Raw genomic sequence first — 22,500 nt, 5'->3', positions numbered from 1 at the left:
CCTGAACAGAATGTATCTACAGGTTTCTGATCTCACCCTGTACAGAATGTATCTACAGGTTTCTGATCTCACCCTGTACACAATGTATCTACAGGTTTCTGATCTCACCCTGTACACAATGTATCTACAGGTTTCTGATCTCACCCTGTACACAATGTATCTACAGGTTTCCGATCTCACCCTGTACACAATGTATCTACAGGTTACTGATCTCACCCTGTACAGAATGTATCTACAGGTTTCTGATCTCACCCTGAACAGAATGTATCTACAGGTTTCTGATCTCACCCTGTACACAATGTATCTACAGGTTTCTGATCTCACCCTGTACAGAATGTATCTACAGGTTTCTGATCTCACCCTGTACAGAATGTATCTACAGGTTTCTGATCTCACCCTGTACGCAATGTATCTACAGGTTTCTGATCTCACCCTGTACACAATGTATCTACAGGTTTCTGATCTCACCCTGTACAGAATGTATCTACAGGTTTCTGATCTCACCCTGTACAGAATGTATCTACAGGTTTCTGATCTCACCCTGTACACAATGTATCTACAGGTTTCTGATCTCACCCTGTACACAATGTATCTACAGGTTTCTGATCTCACCCTGTAAACAATGTATCTACAGGTTTCTGATCTCACCCTGTACACAATGTATCTACAGGTTTCTGATCTCACCCTGTACACAATGTATCTACAGGTTTCTGATCTCACCCTGTACAGAATGTATCTACAGGTTTCTGATCTCACCCTGTACACAATGTATCTACAGGTTTCTGATCTCACCCTGTACACAATGTATCTACAGGTTTCTGATCTCACCCTGTACACAATGTATCTACAGGTTTCTGATCTCACCCTGTACAGAATGTATCTACAGGTTTCTGATCTCACCCTGTACACAATGTCTCTACAGGTTTCTGATCTCACCCTGTACCCAATGTATCTACAGGTTTCTGATCTCACCCTGTACCCAATGTATCTACAGGTTTCTGATCTCACCCTGTACACAATGTATCTACAGGTTTCTGATCTCACCCTGTACACAATGTATCTACAGGTTTCTGATCTCCCCCTGTGCACAATGTATCTACAGGTTTCTGATCTCACCCTGTACAGAATGTATCTACAGGTTTCTGATCTCACCCTGTACACAATGTATCTACAGGTTTCTGATCTCACCCTGTACACAATGTATCTACAGGTTACTGATCTCACCCTGTACACAATGTATCTACAGGTTTCTGATCTCACCCTGTACACAATGTATCTACAGGTTTCTGATCTCACCCTGTACACAATGTATCTACAGGTTACTGATCTCACCCTGTACACAATGTATCTACAGGTTACTGATCTCACCCTGTACAGAATGTATCTACAGGTTACTGATCTCACCCTGTACAGAATGTATCTACAGGTTTCTGATCTCACCCTGTACACAATGTATCTACAGGTTACTGATCTCACCCTGTACAGAATGTATCTACAGGTTACTGATCTCACCCTGTACAGAATGTATCTACAGGTTACTGATCTCACCCTGTACAGAATGTATCTACAGGTTACTGATCTCACCCTGTACAGAATGTATCTACAGGTTTCTGATCTCACCCTGTACAGAATGTATCTACAGGTTTCTGATCTCACCCTGTACACAATGTATCTACAGGTTACTGATCTCACCCTGTACAGAATGTATCTACAGGTTACTGATCTCACCCTGTACAGAATGTATCTACAGGTTACTGATCTCACCCTGTACAGAATGTATCTACAGGTTACTGATCTCACCCTGTACAGAATGTATCTACAGGTTACTGATCTCACCCTGTACACAATGTATCTACAGGTTTCTGATCTCACCCTGTACACAATGTATCTACAGGTTTCTGATCTCACCCTGTACACAATGTATCTACAGGTTTCTGATCTCCCCCTGTGCACAATGTATCTACAGGTTTCTGATCTCACCCTGTACAGAATGTATCTACATGTTTCTGATCTCACCCTGTACACAATGTATCTACAGGTTTCTGATCTCACCCTGTACACAATGTATCTACAGGTTACTGATCTCACCCTGTACACAATGTATTTACAGGTTTCTGATCTCACCCTGTACACAATGTATCTACAGGTTTCTGATCTCACCCTGTACACAATGTATCTACAGGTTACTGATCTCACCCTGTACACAATGTATCTACAGGTTACTGATCTCACCCTGTACACAATGTATCTACAAGTTACTGATCTCACCCTGTACACAATGTATCTACAGGTTACTGATCTCACCCTGTACAGAATGTATCTACAGGTTTCTGATCTCACCCTGTACACAATGTATCTACAGGTTACTGATCTCACCCTGTACAGAATGTATCTACAGGTTACTGATCTCACCCTGTACAGAATGTATCTACAGGTTTCTGATCTCACCCTGTACACAATGTATCTACAGGTTACTGATCTCACCCTGTCCAGAATGTATCTACAGGTTTCTGATCTCACCCTGTACAGAATGTATCTACAGGTTTCTGATCTCACCCTGTACACAATGTATCTACAGGTTACTGATCTCACCCTGTACAGAATGTATCTACAGGTTACTGATCTCACCCTGTACAGAATGTATCTACAGGTTACTGATCTCACCCTGTACAGAATGTATCTACAGGTTACTGATCTCACCCTGTACAGAATGTATCTACAGGTTACTGATCTCACCCTGTACAGAATGTATCTACAGGTTACTGATCTCACCCTGTACACAATGTATCTACAGGTTACTGATCTCACCCTGTACAGAATGTATCTACAGGTTACTGATCTCACCCTGTACAGAATGTATCTACAGGTTACTGATCTCACCCTGTACAGAATGTATCTACAGGTTACTGATCTCACCCTGTACAGAATGTATCTACAGGATACTGATCTCACCCTGTACACAATGTATCTACAGGTTACTGATCTCACCCTGTACACAATGTATCTACAGGTTACTGATCTCACCCTGTACAGAATGTATCTACAGGTTTCTGATCTCACCCTGTACAGAATGTATCTACAGGTTTCTGATCTCACCCTGTACAGAATGTATCTACAGGTTACTGATCTCACCCTGTACAGAATGTATCTACAGGTTTCTGATCTCACCCTGTACACAATGTATCTACAGGTTACTGATCTCACCCTGTACACAATGTATCTACAGGTTACTGATCTCACCCTGTACACAATGTATCTACAGGTTACTGATCTCACCCTGTACAGAATGTATCTACAGGTTTCTGATCTCACCCTGTACACAATGTATCTACAGGTTACTGATCTCACCCTGTACAGAATGTATCTACAGGTTACTGATCTCACCCTGTACAGAATGTATCTACAGGTTTCTGATCTCACCCTGTACAGAATGTATCTACAGGTTTCTGATCTCACCCTGTACACAATGTATCTACAGGTTACTGATCTCACCCTGTACAGAATGTATCTACAGGTTACTGATCTCACCCTGTACAGAATGTATCTACAGGTTTCTGATCTCACCCTGTACAGAATGTATCTACAGGTTTCTGATCTCACCCTGTACAGAATGTATCTACAGGTTACTGATCTCACCCTGTACAGAATGTATCTACAGGTTTCTGATCTCACCCTGTACACAATGTATCTACAGGTTACTGATCTCACCCTGTACACAATGTATCTACAGGTTACTGATCTCACCCTGTACACAATGTATCTACAGGTTACTGATCTCACCCTGTACACAATGTATCTACAGGTTACTGATCTCACCCTGTACAGAATGTATCTACAGGTTTCTGATCTCACCCTGTACAGAATGTATCTACAGGTTTCTGATCTCACCCTGTACAGAATGTATCTACAGGTTACTGATCTCACCCTGTACAGAATGTATCTACAGGTTTCTGATCTCACCCTGTACACAATGTATCTACAGGTTACTGATCTCACCCTGTACACAATGTATCTACAGGTTACTGATCTCACCCTGTACACAATGTATCTACAGGTTACTGATCTCACCCTGTACAGAATGTATCTACAGGTTTCTGATCTCACCCTGTACACAATGTATCTACAGGTTACTGATCTCACCCTGTACAGAATGTATCTACAGGTTACTGATCTCACCCTGTACAGAATGTATCTACAGGTTTCTGATCTCACCCTGTACAGAATGTATCTACAGGTTTCTGATCTCACCCTGTACACAATGTATCTACAGGTTACTGATCTCACCCTGTACAGAATGTATCTACAGGTTACTGATCTCACCCTGTACAGAATGTATCTACAGGTTTCTGATCTCACCCTGTACAGAATGTATCTACAGGTTTCTGATCTCACCCTGTACAGAATGTATCTACAGGTTACTGATCTCACCCTGTACAGAATGTATCTACAGGTTTCTGATCTCACCCTGTACACAATGTATCTACAGGTTACTGATCTCACCCTGTACACAATGTATCTACAGGTTACTGATCTCACCCTGTACACAATGTATCTACAGGTTACTGATCTCACCCTGTACAGAATGTATCTACAGGTTTCTGATCTCACCCTGTACACAATGTATCTACAGGTTACTGATCTCACCCTGTACAGAATGTATCTACAGGTTACTGATCTCACCCTGTACAGAATGTATCTACAGGTTTCTGATCTCACCCTGTACAGAATGTATCTACAGGTTTCTGATCTCACCCTGTACACAATGTATCTACAGGTTACTGATCTCACCCTGTACAGAATGTATCTACAGGTTACTGATCTCACCCTGTACAGAATGTATCTACAGGTTACTGATCTCACCCTGTACAGAATGTATCTACAGGTTACTGATCTCACCCTGTACAGAATGTATCTACAGGTTACTGATCTCACCCTGTACACAATGTATCTACAGGTTTCTGATCTCACCCAGTACACAATGTATCTACAGGTTTCTGATCTCACCCTGTACACAATGTATCTACAGGTTTCTGATCTCCCCCTGTGCACAATGTATCTACAGGTTTCTGATCTCACCCTGTACAGAATGTATCTACATGTTTCTGATCTCACCCTGTACACAATGTATCTACAGGTTTCTGATCTCACCCTGTACACAATGTATCTACAGGTTACTGATCTCACCCTGTACACAATGTATCTACAGGTTTCTGATCTCACCCTGTACACAATGTATCTACAGGTTTCTGATCTCACCCTGTACACAATGTATCTACAGGTTACTGATCTCACCCTGTACACAATGTATCTACAGGTTACCGATCTCACCCTGTACACAATGTATCTACAAGTTACCGATCTCACCCTGTACACAATGTATCTACAGGTTACTGATCTCACCCTGTACAGAATGTATCTACAGGTTTCTGATCTCACCCTGTACACAATGTATCTACAGGTTACTGATCTCACCCTGTACAGAATGTATCTACAGGTTACTGATCTCACCCTGTACAGAATGTATCTACAGGTTTCTGATCTCACCCTGTACACAATGTATCTACAGGTTACTGATCTCACCCTGTCCAGAATGTATCTACAGGTTTCTGATCTCACCCTGTACAGAATGTATCTACAGGTTTCTGATCTCACCCTGTACACAATGTATCTACAGGTTACTGATCTCACCCTGTACAGAATGTATCTACAGGTTACTGATCTCACCCTGTACAGAATGTATCTACAGGTTACTGATCTCACCCTGTACAGAATGTATCTACAGGTTACTGATCTCACCCTGTACAGAATGTATCTACAGGTTACTGATCTCACCCTGTACACAATGTATCTACAGGTTACTGATCTCACCCTGTACAGAATGTATCTACAGGTTACTGATCTCACCCTGTACAGAATGTATCTACAGGTTACTGATCTCACCCTGTACAGAATGTATCTACAGGTTACTGATCTCACCCTGTACAGAATGTATCTACAGGATACTGATCTCACCCTGTACACAATGTATCTACAGGTTACTGATCTCACCCTGTACACAATGTATCTACAGGTTACTGATCTCACCCTGTACAGAATGTATCTACAGGTTTCTGATCTCACCCTGTACAGAATGTATCTACAGGTTTCTGATCTCACCCTGTACAGAATGTATCTACAGGTTACTGATCTCACCCTGAACAGAATGTATCTACAGGTTACTGATCTCACCCTGAACAGAATGTATTCTATTCTCATCCTCTACCCCTCCCTCCCTCCCTCCCTCCCTCCCTCTAGTACAGTACATGACAGGTTGTGTTGCGCGATGCCACCCACCTGCCACGCCGTCCTCTCGCACCTCCCCATCCTCCATCAGGTGCACTATGGGTAAGACGGCAGCACAGATGCATGCTGGGAAGACGGCCTGGGGGGGCTGCAGCATGTGATGAGTGGGTGTGTGCTCCGTAGTGTTCTCCTCATCTAGTAGACAAGAACAACCCATGAGTCACTACCACCTTATTCTACTGCAGTTAGGAAGGTGAAGGTTACCATACGTACAAGCTCTGTCAAGGCATGATTTTATCATCTCGCTTTTATCAGATATTATTAGGTGAGGATTTTTTTTTTTCCATTCCTCACCATGTGACTTGAATCTGACCAGGATTAAAAATACAAAAAAACTGGCTGTTCCGATATCTACAGTATACTAACATGCCACTTAGAATGAAGCAATGTACTAGCCATGCATTATATGTGGGATCCTAGTATGGACACTGGGACATGACCCCTACAAGCGAGTGGGCGGTGAGTGGTTGCCACGGTAGCACAGTCTTACCCTCGGTGCTGACCACGGAGCGGACTGACCACACGGAGCCGCGGCGGAAGGAGTAGTTCCTGTGAGAGTTACTGGAGGTGCAGGATGGAGTGACGGACATGCGGCGGGACGCCAGGTTGACCACTTCTTCTGCTGGCGGGGAGGAGAGGGTTCAGAGTCAGTCGCAACATGAAACTACCAGTGGCTGGCTGACTGACTGCATTATTCAAGGTGTATTACACCATTAGTCAAGGTGTATTGCAACTAAGCACTGTAGTTGTGGACTCGATGGTAGTGTTGTTATCTGGGGTGTAGGCAACAGTAGAGGTTCAGCTAACTTGTTGTTTTTGTCATTTTTGAAGAGGGGTGAAGCCCCCTCAGAAAACCTAAATACATAGGTTCTAGGTTTATTCTTGTTCAGTTCAGTTAGTGCTTCTCCAAAATACATCAGAATCAGTGGTTTCCTGAATGGGACAGGGGCTTTATCACTTGCATTAACACCTAAAATGAATAACAAATGAAAAAAGAGAGATGTCTCCAGCGCTCCATGTCCGTCCCACCCACCTTCCTCCTCCTGCTCGGGCGGGGGGCTGCAGGTGGGTTCGTAGCAGGCCTCCTGGGCCACGGGGATGGCTGTGATGATGCTGGCCTCGCGCCCAAGACGCCGCTTCTCCTCCTCCTGCTGCAGGTTCTTCAGGATGTGCTCGGCACGCTGGTGGGAGCGCGACACGGCCCGCGCCGAGAAGGATTTCTGTAAGAGGTGGTGTGTGTGTGTGTGTGTGTGTGTGTGCGTGTGTATGTGTGTGGAAAGGCGTATGGGTGTGTGTGGAGGAGTGGAGTGCGCATGTGGGATAGGCGTGGGGTGAGGTGGTGTGTGTGTGTGTGTGTGTGTGTGTGTGTGTGTGTGTGTGTGTGTGTGTGTTGGCCGTGTGTATGGGGTGGGAGATATAACACATAGAGGCTCAGGGAAGGGGACTGTGGGATAGGTTCATTCTCAGGGGGTCCTGTATGTAGTACAATTACAATAATGGCGTCCGGTGAACATTTGGTAATGTCAACTATTTGTCTCTTCCTGACAGTTATATATGGATGACACATGCCGTTATATTCTCTGGATACGACTGGAAACATTGACAGATTAGGGTTGTAAAATACGGTAACTTTCCCAAATTGTAAATATCCGGAATCATGAGGGAAAAAGCCGGAATCCTGGGAATTTTGGGAAAGTTAACTAAATTTTGCAACCCTATATCAACTACACCATGCTCAGGTATCAATTATTTACTATTGTAAATAGTTGTCAGTGAAACGTACTATATGCAAACGTATTTTGACTCACAAGAGAATCCATCAGGAGAGTATATCCAGTGCAAAAGCTCATTTGAACATTCTTACCGGCACCAACAGAGATATTACAGTGGATGTTTGACAGAGTGACGTGAAAATGTTGACGTTTGAACAATTACAAAATGGCCGTCATTAGCCATGCATTGTATATCCATGCAAAATGACCAATGCATGCAGCTTTCCCAAAAGAAGGCCGGACATTACAGTACATAAAACGTGGAGTGGCTTGTATAAGATGCATGTATCCAGAATGGCCCGTATGAGGTCCCCTAGTATAGCACCTCCCCCTAGGTCTTAATGTTTGGGGAGAGTCAGACAACCCAGCAGGCAAAACTGGTTGCAATGACGTCGTTATGACGTCTTTCAATGACGTCATGCATGGTCCGGTTGTATACTGGTTGTATAATGGACATTGTGTTGAACTCTTATTTGCAACCAGAAAAATACATCTTTATCTGGTTGGAATCAGGTTATCTGACCAGATATCAATCAAAATATAACGTCTTTCTGAGGATGCATTCATTTCGTCATGAAAAATATGTTTTTACCTGGTTGTAACAGAGACCAGTTGGTTGTAATCTCGTTATCTGACGTCTTCTCAACCAGTTTACAATGAGAACATGACATTATTAAGACCCCATGTGCCAAACTTTTGCCCGCTGGGAATGGACAGATATCGCTCTGAATTTTGTCTCATTCAGTCATCAAAGATGAACTCAGTTTCCCATGATGCACCCAAACAAGCATCCGTACATAAATAACAACTTACTATGGAATAGACTGATTGAATAAATGTGGGGAACTAAAAACAAAGACAATTGATAGATAGATAAATAACAGACAGGACTATTGTACTCCAGACAGTACAATGACCAGTCTAGAGCTGATCTAGTATCAAATGACAAGTGATCTGAATACATCGTTTTGGGGTTTTCATGCTAGACAAAAAAAAAAGCATAGCAACACCAAGAAATGAAGCCAGAAAGTGTCATGGCCGACTATCAATTTAGTAGCATAATATTGTACTGTTTGTGAACTTTGTAAGGAGACTTGTGCTATCAGTCCTCTAAAGCTCATTTCTTGGTGCCATAGCGAACACAGGGAATAAATACACTGGTATAACAGTACAAAGTGTTACTATAACAGTTGTAGCATAATGGGCTTAGCATTAGTAAGGTCAGTAAAAAAGATGCAACTCCACATACCAATTCAATTAATAGTGTTATGTCCATGTAATTCAATATACCGTAATTTTCAGACTATAAGCCGCGCCTTTTTTCAAATTTTTCGACCCTGCGGCTTATATAACGGTGCGGCTAATCTATGGATTTTTACAGCTAACGGCCACTAGAAGACCTCCTAAATCTATGGATTTTAAAGGTTACAGTCCACCAACTTTAACTCTATGGGCTCTATGACCGGTCTGCGCCCCCCACCTTTAAGCGGCGGGCTCCAGCAGGAAAAGCTGGAGGCCGGTAAAGAGTGAGACAGGTAGCGCGCAAAAGTAAAAGTGGAACCGAGAGTGGTACGAGAGACAGAACGAGAGACAGAACGAGAGCAAGACAGACAGACATTACGAGAGCGAGACAGTTTGTCTCTTTCCCGACAATCCCCTCTGTGCACGAACCCTTACATATGGTAATTAAACATTAAAACACCTGCGGCTTATAGTCCAGTGCGGCTTATATATGTACGCATCATTCAATATCATTCAATTTAGCTGCTGCGGCTTATACTCCGGTGCGCCTTATAGTGCGGAAAATACGGTACATGCAAAATTAAAATGGCAGAAACTTTGGATTATAGTAAAAATTGGTCAACCACTAGGCTCATTGTAAATTCTTTAAGTAACTGCCGATTGGACAGTAACCCAGGCAGCAGGGGCGGGACTTACAGAGTTGTCCTCGTTGATTGGGTCTTGGACGCTGCCAGTGTTGGAGGGTACCCAGGGCGGGTCAAACATGGGCACACAGGGCATGCCCAGGATAGGTGAGGGCAGGGTGAAGTTGATGCTGGGCGGAGGGATCTAAAATATGGAGGATTATATAGAGGATTAGTTAATGAGCAAATGATTCAACAAAGCAAGAGACTTAGCAAGAGGCCTAAACTTTAGAGTCAAGATAATTTATGTAAATAATGAAAAGCCACAGGACTTAGAATAGAACCTTGGGGGACACCCGTTGTCAACTCCTCATTTTGACTAACAGTTGTTTTAGTAGAGGCTGCGGTTCTACTGTACCTTGAAGATCTGCTGGGCACCCTCCTCCATGCGTGGCCACACCTGGTAGCGGAAGCGCCACAGCGTGTAGAACTTGAACACCGAGTTGATGCGCTGGCTCACCTCAGCGTGCTGGAACTCAGCCATCATCATCTCCGTCACCGCGTCGGGCACCTTCACCGCACACAGCAAGAACATGGCAGCTGGGGAGGGGGGAGAGGAGGGGGGGTTAGAGAGAGAGGGGTAAAGGGAGGCAGGGTGAGAGAGAAGGGGGGATGGACAGAGATAGAGGGCGAAAGAGAGGGAGAAAGAGAGATATAGAGAGAGAGTAGAGAGACAGAAAGATGGTGGGACAAAAAAAGATACTACATTTTAAAATCTATTCCTATTCTAAAAAGTGAGCGCAGCTTCAGAGTTTGGAGTGGAGCCCAGAATATCTCACCAGAATAGACTTGGAATAACTTGTGGCTCTAGTCTACAGACATTAAAGGGGACTTTTTAGAACAGAAACCCTGCTATCCATGACAGTCACCCACAGTTCTCTGTAGTCACCTGCAGCGGCAGCCATATGCTCGTCCACACTCAGCAGGAGCTCCCAGGCTGCAGGCTGGACGTCCGCGTACATGTCCTCTGTCAGGATGGGCGCCGCCTTGATCAGCAGTGACAGAGGAGCCGGGGACAGGCTCATCACCTGAGGGGAGAGGTCACAGCACGCAAGGGTTAGCATTAGCATGCTAGTGGAGATCTGACAGCATTGCTAGTGTGGGCATATAGTTTGTATAGCATGCTAGGGACAGAGGGGGCAGGGACAGGCTCATCACCTGAAGGGAAAGGCCATAGACCACAGACAGCCAGGGTTAGCATTAGCATGCTAATGGAGATACCATTGCTGCTGTAGGCCTATAGCTTGTATTAGTATGATATTGCACGGTACTGCAATATATTTGAGTGGGCTGAGAGGGCCGCTAGCTAGTTAGCATGCTACTTCAGTAGTAGAGTTAGAGATTATGTGTTTGAGTGGGCAGAAGCGTGTGGGCGTGGGGTGAGGGCATCTTGGCATGTGGTTGGCATCTTGCTCTAGATAAACAAGCATGTGGCGACACAGTGGCATCTGTTGACACGCTGCTTCAGACAGGCTGACGGACGGACAGACAGGCTGACGGACAGACAGACAGACAGACAGGTTGACGGACAGACAGACAGACAGACAGGCTGACGACCAGACAGACAGACAAGCTGACGGACAGACAGACAGACAAGCTGACGGACAGACAGGCAGGCTGACGGACGGACAGACAAACAGACAGACGCTCTGGCACATGCTATGGCTATTAGGGCATGCGTTGGCATGAGGGCTGTAGGTGGGCACCTGGTTGCGGATATACTTGAGCATGCCCGTGTCCTTCTTGCCCTCTGTGTTGGAGTCTTTGGGGCGTCTCTTCATGGACGGGGTCCTCAGACATGACTTGTCTGAACACTGGAGACACAAAGAAAGGAAGACACTTTAGTTACAGTATCATCAAACCGCTCCACATCACATCACATCACATCACATCACTTCAATACATTTCAATCCACTCCACTTCACATCATTTCAATATATTTCAATCCACTCCACTTCACATCACTTCAATACATTTCAATCCACTCCACTCTGCACCCACCTCCTTGTTTTTCTTGGACCGGCTACTGATGTTCCCTGCACTGTCTTCTCTCAGGCTGTCCACTGTCTCCCCATAGAGCAGCTTGATGGCGCGCACCAGGCGGGCACAGGAGCGGCTGTGGTGCTGGTAGCAGCGTGGGTGGCAGAACTCCACGTGGGTACAGATGAAACTCTGCTGGTTGCACAGCAGAATCATGATCTACAGAGGAAGATAACAGAGGGAGCAACAGTTAGACTAGACAGGATGAATGGGGTTGATGAGGGAAATGTGCTAGCTTTATAGCATGTGTGGTCAGGTGAATGCATCGCACACACATGCTCTGTACAGTACACAAACGAGTATGCTAAGTTGAATGCACGCATATAGGTACGCACGTACAAGTACGCGCACACACACACACACGCGCAGCACCTACATGTAGCCAGGACATGTTACTGTGGTAGTTGTCCTCTGCGCCGCCTCCTGAACCCTCAGGCTCAATACTGGGTTCACTGGTGCTCCATGGACTTCCTGTGATGTCACACACACACACAACGATCCTGTATCAGTTTACTTCACAGACTCTCCTTGTGGAAATCCGTTATTTTGCGTCTCCCAAACAAACAAACATAGTTCATCATTGAGTTAACTACCCAAACGGGACAGATGACAATGAATGCTATACATTACATTTTGATATAGAGTTGTTGTCTACGTCTGAATGACAGGTGACTACTATGACTGAGTAGTAGGTCAATAGGGCTCCATAGGGCTCTGGACAAAAGTAGTGCACTATGTCGGGTATAGGGTGCCTACGTCTGTGTATGGGTGGCAGTAGAAGTTGTCATCAGATCTTATTCACCCACCTAATGGTCAAGGTTAGGATGTGGGGTTGGGAATCTGATCCGAGATCAGTGGTTAGTGAGTTGTTACCTATGTCAGTGACAGTGTCCCTGCTCTGGGACAGCAGTCCCTCCTCGTTCTCTGACTCTGAGTCCTGGCGGGACATCTTGGTGCTCTTCAGGCTGCCGGCCCGGCGGATGGAGGACAGCGAGCCCCCCTTCTTCACCCTGAAACTCCTAGCCCCCTTGATCTGCAGCAGGCGAGAGCCCCCGATACGACTCTTCCTGATGGGAGCTGGACCGACAGGGGTGGGGGGATGGGGTGAATTCAAAAGGTTAGTTCCCAATCTCACTTGGTTTATGAAGTCCCATGCTACCCATAGACTGGGTATAAAACATCTTGGCAACACTTTATACAAGGCACACACATACAGGGCCGGATTACTGAACGGACACACAGGGCTTGTGACTTGGGGCCCCAGACCTCCAGGGGGCCCACAACCAATTTGTTGGGGTTGGGGGGAGGTTGTGGGCACTCTGGAGGTTGGGGGCCCCCCAGATAGCATATGATAACAAAATGTGTAGAATTGCAGGAAATTAGCTTTAAAACAGCAACATGACAAAATGTGTAGAATAGCATTTTCCCCCCAAGAACATGTAATCTGAATAGCTTTGAAGTTTCATAATTGTATGTTTCTTAAAGGGAAAATATGGCAGTTTTTTTCCTTTTCCTGAAAAGTTTCTGTTTTAGAGATAAGAGGTTTTCATCTGACAGGGACCATCATGACCCAGCAGAACTCAATTACCCAGAGGCTCCTGGGCCTTCTTGTCATCGCAGGCCGTGTCAGACTTGAGCGTGTGGCTGCTGCTGTTCAGAGAGTCGTGGCCGTCCTCGTCGTCTAGGATACCGGCGAAGCTGATCTTCCTCTCATAGCGGTGGTGACTCAGCTCAGGGTCCAGCCTCAATCGACAGCTCTCCAAATCCTACAAACACACACAACACAGACACACACACACACACAGACACACACACACGAACAGACAGACACACACAGACACGCACACACACACACACGTACAGACACAAATATGCGCGAACACACACACACACTCACCAATTGATTTATAGGGATATGATTGCATTAGATGAGAGGAGTGAGTGAGTGTCAAGTAAGTGAAGTTCTCCTACTGACCACTTGGGGCTCTGTGCGTGGCCGGGGGAGGCAGGGGAATGTCTCTCTGAGGAACGTGGTGATCTCCAGAAGCAACTGGCAGGCGGCCATCTTGAGAGCGAAAGGACAGCCGCATTTTGTTGGGTTGACTGTATCTGGGGACGGATATTTTGGGTCAAAATTTGGCTTAACCCATAAGAGTCTAAGAGGGGTCATATTAGTGTGTAGACCAAACCGTTCGGACGCTACAGACAGAAGTTGGCTATGCCGACTTTAGACAAGTCCAAAGACGCTTGTAGGGGTCGTAGAGCAAAATGGAGAACACCAGTGTGCTCGTGAGAGTCTCATCTTTCCATAGAGGGGCCAACCTGTTTGGACGCTATAGACGAATTTGTGAGAAGACTGATTTTCGGGATGTCTCATGGTCTGACAAACACCGCTCTAGCTCTGTCACCTTTCACCGCAGATGCGGAAGTGCGACATCGGCGGATGCGGTGGATTGATGCAATAAACCTGATATCTCTAGCTTAAACTCACAGATCTTTATGGGGATTTGTGTATTATGCTAATTGGATTTCCGTGGGGGTGCAGACATCAACTTCAGGGGGTTAACTGCCTTTTTTTTTTTAAAGGGATAGTTTACTCAAAATACAAATTAACAAGATATTTCTGTGAACTATATTTCCCTATAAGGTGAAGTTTTCCTTTTCTATGGCTTACTGTCGTCTAAGTAGTCCTCCTCCTCGTCCTCCTTTCTCATCCTTCGCTTGGTCTCCTCGTCGTAGATGAAACCCAGGATGTTGGCAGGACTCTCGCTGTCTGAGTGGCACAACTCACTGAGACGTGTACCAATGGCCTGGGAGAGGAAGACCACACACACAGCCACACACACACACATGCACGCAGAGCCACACACACAGCCACACACACACACACACAAAGCCACACACACACACAGAGCCACACACACACGCACACACACACTATTAGCGCCTGTCTTCATATACAATTTCGGTCAGTAGAATAATTGGATAGTTGGTCATCCCATCAGACAGTCACTCACATCTCCCCATTGACAGAAGTGCTTGGCTGCGTTCCACTGGAGCTTCTGGTTCCTCTTGTTGCCCACCACGGGCGAGCGTCCCCGAGACAGACCCCGCTTGGTGATGTTCACGTGGTGACCCTTCATCCACTCGGGCCAGTTGCCACGGTTACAGCGGTGGACGAAGCGGGCGCACTCCAGGAACAGGGAGGCTCTGGCAACCACGGGAGCTTCCTGTCGGACACCAGGATGTACAATAATGTCCTGTCAGATCACTGAAAGCTCAATTCAATCAATCCCATATTGCAATATTTACACATTTTTCCCTCTGTCAAATAACATTCCAGAACGGTTGAGTCTAATAAGAACTGCCTATTGCTACATGGCAGACTCCCCTCACAGGAGTATACAGCAGTTGATTGATCATTGATTCATTGAATCAGATGTGCTAGTATTGGATCAGATGAAATATGTGTTAAGGGTGGGGAATCCAGAGGACAGGATTGAAAAACACTGAATTAAACAAAGACACTGTGTAAACATTCATATGACCGGTTTCATTGAACTCCAGCCTGAGACTACAGTATAACTGACCAGGTCGAGCGCAGCAGCCAGGATGGATGCGTCGGGGATGGTGCCGGGCTCGCAGCAGTTCAACAGGAACTGGAAGCGTTTCATGCCCTGGCGGATGGCGCCCAGGTTCACCACGTTCTTGTTCTTCATGGCCTCCTGGCTGGCTGCCAGGCGCTCCTGGAACCCCTGGGGGCCTGGTGGAGGAGGAAGGGAGTGGGAGGGGGAGAGAGAGGGGGAGGGGAGATGAGGTATGGGAAGGATGGGGAAGGGTAGAGGAAAGGGAGAGAGAGGGGGAGCGGAGATGAGGTATGGGAAGGATGGGGAAGGGTAGAGGAGAGGGAGGGGTGGGAAGGAGGGGGAGGGGAGGGGAGGAGGAGAGAGAGAGGGGAGAGGAAGAGGGGATGAGGGGAGGGAGGGAGGGATAGGGCGAGAACATAGATAGATAGATAGATAGATAGATAGATAGATAGATAGATAGATAGATAGATAGATAGACAGATAGATAGATAGATAGATAGATAGATAGATAGATAGATAGATAGATAGATAGATAGATAGATAGATAGATAGATAGATAGATAGATAGATAGATAGATAGATAGATAGATAGATAGATAGATAGATAGATAGATAGATAGATAGATAGATAGATAGATAGATAGATAGAGAGGGGGGGAGGAAGGGGGGAAGGAGGAGGGGAGGGAGGGATAGGAGGATAACAGAGAGAGAGAGAGAGAGAGAGAGAGAGAGAGAGAGAGAGAGAGAGAGAGAGAGAGAGAGGAAGAGGGGGAGGGGGAGGGGGAGGGAGTGATAGGGGGAGAAGAGAGATATAGATAGAGACAGAGACAGCAGTAACAGAGACAAGAGGTGAGTAGGGCAGACTAGGGCCATCTGGGCCTGGACCTCTATTCTACAGCATAACTAGAGCCTGGAGGTTTTTCTGACCATGTGATCTAACCAGGAAAAACTCAGGGCTCTGGGCATTATCTTTGCGAGTGCTGGCATGAATGACACACCCATATAGCAACATGATCACACAAAAGAACGAGAGAACAGGCTGCCCATAGAACATTGCATGACTAGGTAATGTCTGAATCCATTGAATGGAAAGCACCATCAAGCCACTCAACAAATGAAGCTGGAGAGAAAGCTGGACACACGGTCATTAAGCTAAGAAATGTGGAACATTAAACAAATATGATCACTTTATTTCTATCCATAATGAGATAAGTGGTTCAACGAAGACATACTGTATGACAACAGTTACAGCATCATGCGCCACACATGTAAAGTGTAAAGTCCCCCTCTCTATCCCCCTCTCCTCTTCTCTGTCCCTCTACCTGTCTTGTCCCTCTCTCCCTCCTTCTCCCTGTCCCTCTACCTGTCTCTCATGTCCATGGGGACATTGGAGGACATGGAGGTATCCATATGTGGCTAGATTGCGCCGGGTAAGCAGAAGGACCATGGAGCGTCCTCTAGCCAGGAGAAGAGTTCGACATGGCTGCCATTAAACAGGGATGGAACAGACCCCGGGGACAAAAAACACCTAATGGGGGATAATACAGTGGGACAATAAGGGACTGTAGGTGTGGGCACTGGGCAGAGGTGACAAGGGACTGTCCAGTGAGCTAAAAGACATGACTGAAGTTCAATGGGCATTTGCTTGAAAAGCTGATGGTTAATATTACTTCTGGAGATTGCCCCTTGCTAGGGCATCATGAATGAGTCTAGGGCATCATGTATGAGTCTAGGGCATCATGTATGAATCTAGGGCATCATGTATGAGTCTAGGGCATAATGTATGGGGCTAGGGCATCATGTATGGGGCTAGGGCATAATGTATGAGTCTAGGGCATCATGTATGAGTCTAGGGCATCATGTATGAGTCTAGGGCATCATGTATGAGTCTAGGGGTATCAGGTATGGGGCTAGAGCATCATGTATGAGACTAGGGCATCATGTATGAGTCTAGGGCATCATGTATGAGTCTAGGGCATCATGTATGAGTCTAGGGCATCAGGTATGGGGCTAGAGCATCATGTATGAGACTAGGGCATCATGTATGAGTCTAGGGCATAATGTATTAGTCTAGGGCATCATGTATGAGTCTAGGGCATCATGTATGGGGCTAGGGCATCATGTATGAGACTAGGGCATAATGTATTAGTCTAGGGCATCATGTATGAGTCTAGGGCATAATGTATTAGTCTAGGGCATCATGTATGAGTCTAGGGCATCATGTATGGGGCTAGGGCATCATGTATGAGTCTAGGGCATCATGTATGGGGCTAGGGGTCTCCCCCCCCTCAATCTGCCTGAGGCTTGCACAGGCAGTGGCTGACAAATACACACAAACACCACTGGCATGAAAGATGGCGGCAGAGAGAGGACAGAGCACTGGACGCACAGGGCAGACCAACGGACAGACCACGGACAGACTACGGACGGGACAGGACAGTCAGGCACACACACACAGAGCGGCGGGCGGGGTGAGGGAGCGAGCGGGCGAGCGGGCGAGCGGGCGGGGGGGGTGATAGGGGACACCCCGGGGGTCTACCATCTTTCTCTTCTGTGTGGTGAAGCTTGGATGGGTTCCGCCTGCCAGACCGCCATTTACCGAGCCGCTTGAAGAAATTCTCCTCCTCGTCCCGGCCGTACTCCACGCCCCCCGCTCCCCCGCCGCCCTCCGACAGCTTCACGTTGCTGGTGAACTTCACCTGCAGGCAGAGACAGAGAAAAGACTGTCCACAACACCGGCAGTAGAACAAATAATATGTAGCATTTAAAAGATAAATAACTTATAATAATAAGTCATGAATAAATAAACAGAAATAACAAGTTGTAAACAAAAGAAACACAAAGCTGTGATCTAACTAGTCATTTTGTCATTTAAATAGATTTGCTTGTCTATCCCTTAGAAATGATCAAAATGCCCAGTTACAATACAAGAGCACATGGTGGGCTCAGCTCAGTAGTGAGAAAAGGTTATACATCAGCCCATGGTGGTAAGTAGACCAGGTTCCTGGAGAGATACCGTGTAAGTTTTCACTCCAACCCTAATCTAGCACACCTGATTCTAACAATTAGCTGGTTGATAAACTGAATCAGGTTAGTTACAACTGGGGTTGGAGCGAAAACCTACAGGAGGGTCGTTCTCCAGGAACAGGGTTGAAGAGCACTGAAGTAAACAGTTGTGAGAGACAGGCCCCTTGTGGTCAGTAGGTGACCCCTGACCTTGGAGCTCTGGCGGATGAAGGAGAGTCGGTCCACAGAGCTGATGTCCAGCAAGTCCTCAACCCCGTCGGTCAGCCCAGAGAGAGATGACCGCTTAAGCCAGTTCCCTGCAAACACACCCCACCCCACCCCAGTCAGAGGAATGGAGGGATGGATGGAGGGAGGGACAGAGGAGTGCAGAGGGGGTAAACATCACACTTATACATCGACACATACACATATAGGCAGAACACATACTGAATACACACACGCACACACAGAACCATAAACACGAATAAAAGTGAATCCACACAAATGCAGACAGGATAGCATAAAACACTTGATCATAGTACAAGGCACATAGGAGCAGTTATACACAACAAACAAAGAGGGTCTGTGAAGCACACACACACACAGACATACGTAAGACAGAGATGGTAATTGGAAGGCGAACAGTCCCACGGCATGCTAGGGACAAAAGGAACACAAAGAAGACCAAAAAGAGATGAATCGCCTACTCATCACCCGTACAACAGAAACATGATGTTAGCCTACAGAAACAGGAAGTTAGCCTACAGAAACAGGAATTTAGCCTACAGAAACATGATGTTAGCCTACAGAAACAGGAAGTTAGCCTACAGAAACATGATGTTAGCCTACAGAAACATGATGTTAGCTTACAGAAACATGATGTTAGCCTACAGAAACGTGTTAGCCTACAGAGACATTATGTTAGCTTACATAAACACAAAGTTAGCCTACAGAAACATGATGTTAGCTTACAGAAATGTGTTAGCCTACAGAAACATGATGTTAGCCTACAGAAACACGAAGTTAGCCTATAGAAACATGATGGAGCACATAGGAGCAGTTCTACACAACAAACAAAGAGGGTCTGTGAAGCACACACAGACATACGTAAGACAGAGATGGTAATTGGAAGGTGAACAGTCCCACGGCATGCTAGGGACAAAAGGAACACAAAGAAGACCAAAAAGAGATGAATTGTCTACTCATCACCCGTACAACAGAAACATGATGTTAGCCTACAGAAACAGGAAGTTAGCCTACAGAAACAGGAAGTTATCTTACAAAAACATGATTTTAGCCTACAGAAATTAGCCTACAGAGACATGAAGTTAGCCTACAGATACATTATGTTAGCCTACAGAAACACAAAGTTAGCCTACGGAAACATGATGTTTGCCTACAGAAATATGATGTTAGTCTACAGACACGTGAAGTTAGCCTACAGAAACATGATGTTAGCCTACAGAAACACGATGTTGCCTACAGAAACATGATGTTAGCCTACAGAAACATGATGTTAGCCTACAGAAACATGAAATTAGCCTACAGAAACATGATGTTAGCCTACAGAAACACAAAGTTAGCCTACAGAAACATGATGTTTGCCTACAGAAACATGTTAGCCTACAGAAACATGAAGTTAGCCTACAGAAACATGATGTTAGCCTACAGAAACACAAAGTTAGCCTACAGAAACATGATGTTACATAATGTTAGCCTACAAAACATGATGTTAATCTACATAAGCATGATGTTAGCCTAGAGAAACATGATGTTAGCCGACAGAAACATGATGTTAGCCTACACACAACCCATATACTGGAGCTATGAGTTCATCACTACACTCCAGTTAAGACAGAGAATGACACATTCATGATACACATTTACATAAGTATTCAGACCCTTTACTCAGTACTTTGTTGAAGCACCTTTAGCAGCGATTACAGCCTCAGGTCTTCTTAGGTATGACGCTACAAGTTTGGCACACCTGTATTTGGGGAGTTTCTCCCATTCTTCTCTGCAGATCCTCTCAAGCTCTGTCAGGTTGGAAGGGGAGCGTCGCTGCACAGCTGTTTTCAGGTCTCTCCAGAGATGTTAGATCGGGTTTAAGTCTGGGCTCTGGCTGGGCCACTCAAGGACATTCAGAGACTTGTCCCGAAGCCACTCTTGCGTTGTCTTTGCTGTGTACTTAGGGTCATTGTCCTGAGCACTCTGGAGCAGGTTTTCATCAAGGATCTTTCTGTACTTGGCTACATTCATCTTTCCCTCGATCCTGACTAGTCTCCAAATCCCTGCCACTAAAAAACATCCCCACAGCATGATGCTGCCACCACTATGCTTCACCGTAGGATGGTATTAGCCAGGTGATGAGCGGTGCCCGGTTTCCTCCAGACGTGACACTTGGCATTCAGGCCAAAGAGTTCAATCATGGTTTCATCAGACCAGAGAATCTTATTCCTCATGGTCTGAGAGTCCTTTAGGTGCCTTTTGGCAAACTCCAAGCGGGCTGTCATGTGCCTTTTACTGAGGAGTGGCTTCCGTCTGGCCACTCTACCATAAAGGCCTGAAGGCCTGCTGCAGAGATGGTTGTTCTTCTGGAAGGTTCTCCCATCTCCACAGAGGAACTCTGGAGCTCTGTCAGAGTGACCATCGGGTTCTTGGTCACCTCCCTGACCAAGGCCCTTCTCCCCTGATTGCTCAGTTTGGCCGGGAGGCCAGCTCTAGGAAGAGTCTTGGTGGTTCCAAACTTCTTCCATTTAAGAATGATGGATGCCACTGTGTTCTTGGGGACCTTCAATGCTGCAGAAATGTTTTGGTACCCTTCCCTAGATCTGTGCCTCGACAAAATCCTGTCTCGGAGCTCTACGGACAATTCCTTTGACCTCATGGCTTGGTTTTTGCTCTGACATGCACTGTCAACTGTGGGACCTTATACAGACAGGTGTGTGCCTTTCCAAATCATGTATAATCAATTGAATTTACCACAGGTGGACTTTACCACAGAGACTTCATCTCAAGGATGATAAATGGAAACAGTATGCACCTGAGCTCAATTTCGAGTCTCATAGCAAAGGGTCTGAATACTTATGTAAATAAGGTATTTCTGTTTTTTATTTTAAATAAATGTGTAAACATTTCTTAAAACCAGTTTTTTGCTTTGTCATTCTGGGGTAATGTGTGTCGATTGATGAGGAAAAAAATCTATTTATTCCATTTTAGAATAAGGCTGTAACGTAACAAAATGTGGGAAAAGTAAAGAGGTCTGAATACTTTTCGAATGCACTGTATGTGTTTCCATCAAATAGACAGATAAAAGGCTGTGCATGATAATGTAGTGCATAAAAATACCTTTTGCGGTTAAATTCCTGTGTACCGAATAACAAATTCAAGTTAAATGGGTTATATAGCGAGTGTGCCCACTCTGGTATTGGCATGTGCTCGCACATATAGCCTACATGATGAGATTATAATGGACAAAAGAGCGAGATTATTTTTATTTGTCAAACGGCAGCCAAGCATCGATGATCATGTCACCAGAATAAGACCCTCGATATTTATTGGAAAGGAGCATCAAGCTCAACACTGTGCACTTTCACCACCTTGTGAAGTTCATCATAACTTATTTCATCTGTAGCCTGATAAACTGTATGCTTTCCAGACTAGTCGTAGTGGGAGGATGTCACACATGTCATCGTGTGACTCCAAGTTTACTTCGACATAATGGTTATTATATCAGCGTTTCCACCGACACTTCTCGCATAATTCATTTTACTGAAAAAAAGATCCCACCTTGTCTAGCGTATTTTGTTTTGTCGACATTTGTAACGT

The 22,500-nt window shown here is 45.5% G+C and overlaps 1 protein-coding gene across 1 annotated transcript in view; it reads right to left on the bottom strand.

Annotated features, from left to right (window-relative positions):
- LOC311124304 (protein unc-80 homolog) overlaps positions 1–22,500 on the bottom strand; it is a gene marked incomplete at both ends in the record, with an annotated part of 55,988 nt that overhangs the window by 31,769 nt on the left and 1,719 nt on the right. Inside the window, 17 exons of the mRNA XM_084198471.1 lie at positions 6,334–6,477; positions 6,833–6,964; positions 7,376–7,562; positions 10,053–10,184; positions 10,398–10,579; positions 10,929–11,067; positions 11,746–11,853; positions 12,041–12,238; positions 12,456–12,550; positions 12,953–13,156; positions 13,668–13,845; positions 14,055–14,188; positions 14,754–14,889; positions 15,097–15,309; positions 15,670–15,842; positions 18,206–18,365; positions 18,883–18,989. Of these exons, the coding sequence (XP_084054597.1) occupies positions 6,334–6,477; positions 6,833–6,964; positions 7,376–7,562; positions 10,053–10,184; positions 10,398–10,579; positions 10,929–11,067; positions 11,746–11,853; positions 12,041–12,238; positions 12,456–12,550; positions 12,953–13,156; positions 13,668–13,845; positions 14,055–14,188; positions 14,754–14,889; positions 15,097–15,309; positions 15,670–15,842; positions 18,206–18,365; positions 18,883–18,989 (2,622 nt within the window). The remainder of the gene's footprint in view (positions 1–6,333; positions 6,478–6,832; positions 6,965–7,375; positions 7,563–10,052; positions 10,185–10,397; positions 10,580–10,928; positions 11,068–11,745; positions 11,854–12,040; positions 12,239–12,455; positions 12,551–12,952; positions 13,157–13,667; positions 13,846–14,054; positions 14,189–14,753; positions 14,890–15,096; positions 15,310–15,669; positions 15,843–18,205; positions 18,366–18,882; positions 18,990–22,500) is intronic.

This window comes from Coregonus lavaretus (assembly GCF_964263955.1).
Source record: "Coregonus lavaretus genome assembly, contig: HAP1_SCAFFOLD_1721, whole genome shotgun sequence".
NCBI lineage: Eukaryota > Metazoa > Chordata > Actinopteri > Salmoniformes > Salmonidae > Coregonus > Coregonus lavaretus.
Note: the sequence above shows the minus strand (reverse complement) of the source record. Positions and strands in the feature narration are given on the sequence as shown.